At 41.9% G+C, this 927-nt stretch overlaps 2 protein-coding genes across 2 annotated transcripts in view; one reads left to right on the forward strand and one right to left on the reverse strand.

Moving 5' to 3' along the window:
* Positions 1-927, reverse strand: part of LOC117944596 (U5 small nuclear ribonucleoprotein 200 kDa helicase-like) — a 22,585-nt gene that overhangs the window by 20,987 nt on the left and 671 nt on the right. The gene's annotated exons all lie outside the window — the stretch shown is intronic.
* LOC117945080 (transmembrane channel-like protein 1) overlaps positions 181-927 on the forward strand; it is a gene marked incomplete at its 3' end in the record, with an annotated part of 13,434 nt that continues 12,687 nt past the window's right edge. The window contains exon 1 of the mRNA XM_034872333.1: positions 181-324. Within this exon, the coding sequence (XP_034728224.1) occupies positions 181-324 (144 nt within the window). The remainder of the gene's footprint in view (positions 325-927) is intronic.

A 927-nucleotide genomic window follows, 5' to 3' on the forward strand; every position in this document is an offset into this window, starting at 1 on the left:
TAAATAACATCCCAGAGTCCTGGTCTAGACCTGCTCTTTATGGAAAGACCTGGGAGATAAATAACACCCCAGAGTCCGATCTAGACCAGATTAATTATATATTTATTAAAGTAAATTAAATTATAATTGTATTAATTGCTTTCCTTTATGTTCTACTGAATCTGTAATTCTGATTTAAGGATGGCGCGTAACGCAAACGAATCGGGGATTGGTGACGACAACAGCTTTAATTTCAGCTGGAAGATGTTCACCAGCTGGGACTACCTGATCGGAAACCCTGAGACCGCCGACAACAAGTACGCCTCCATCACCACCAGCTTCAAGGTCAGCAGGGGCAGGTGTCAAGGTCAGCAGGTGTCAAGGTCAGCAGGGGTGGGTGTCTGTCAAGGTCAGCAGGGTTGGGTGTCAAGGTCAGCAGGGGCGTGTGTCAAGGTCAGCAGGGGCGTGTGTCAAGGTCAGCAGGGGCGTGTGTCAAGGTCAGCAGGTGTCAAGGTCAGCAGGGTTGGATGTCTGTCAAGGTCAGCAGGGTTGGGTGTCAAGGTCAGTGCAGGGGATCCAGAGTAGCTCCCATATGAACAGAGGTGGGTAGAGGAGCCAAAAACTGTCCTCAAGTAAAAGTAGTCGTCCAAATAATTACTTGAGTAAGAGTAAAAAAACTACTCAAGTAGTGAGTAACTGTTGAGTAACGTCTGATTTGTTTCTTAATGCTTCAACACAAGCATCAATCAGACCGACAAAGTATATATTAGTAGTATTAGTATATTAGTATAAATAATCATCTTTAGGCAAATTATAGTTCATCCAATCAAAAGAATAAATCTAAATGAATTTATTAAATACAAAATAGCTTTAGTGAAGAGACTTAAACATCAAATTTGGATGGCTACAGTACATATATATATATATATATATATACACTCAGCGGCC

The sequence above is a fragment of the Etheostoma cragini genome, chromosome 5, assembly GCF_013103735.1.
Source record: "Etheostoma cragini isolate CJK2018 chromosome 5, CSU_Ecrag_1.0, whole genome shotgun sequence".
Taxonomy (NCBI): Eukaryota; Metazoa; Chordata; class Actinopteri; order Perciformes; family Percidae; genus Etheostoma; species Etheostoma cragini.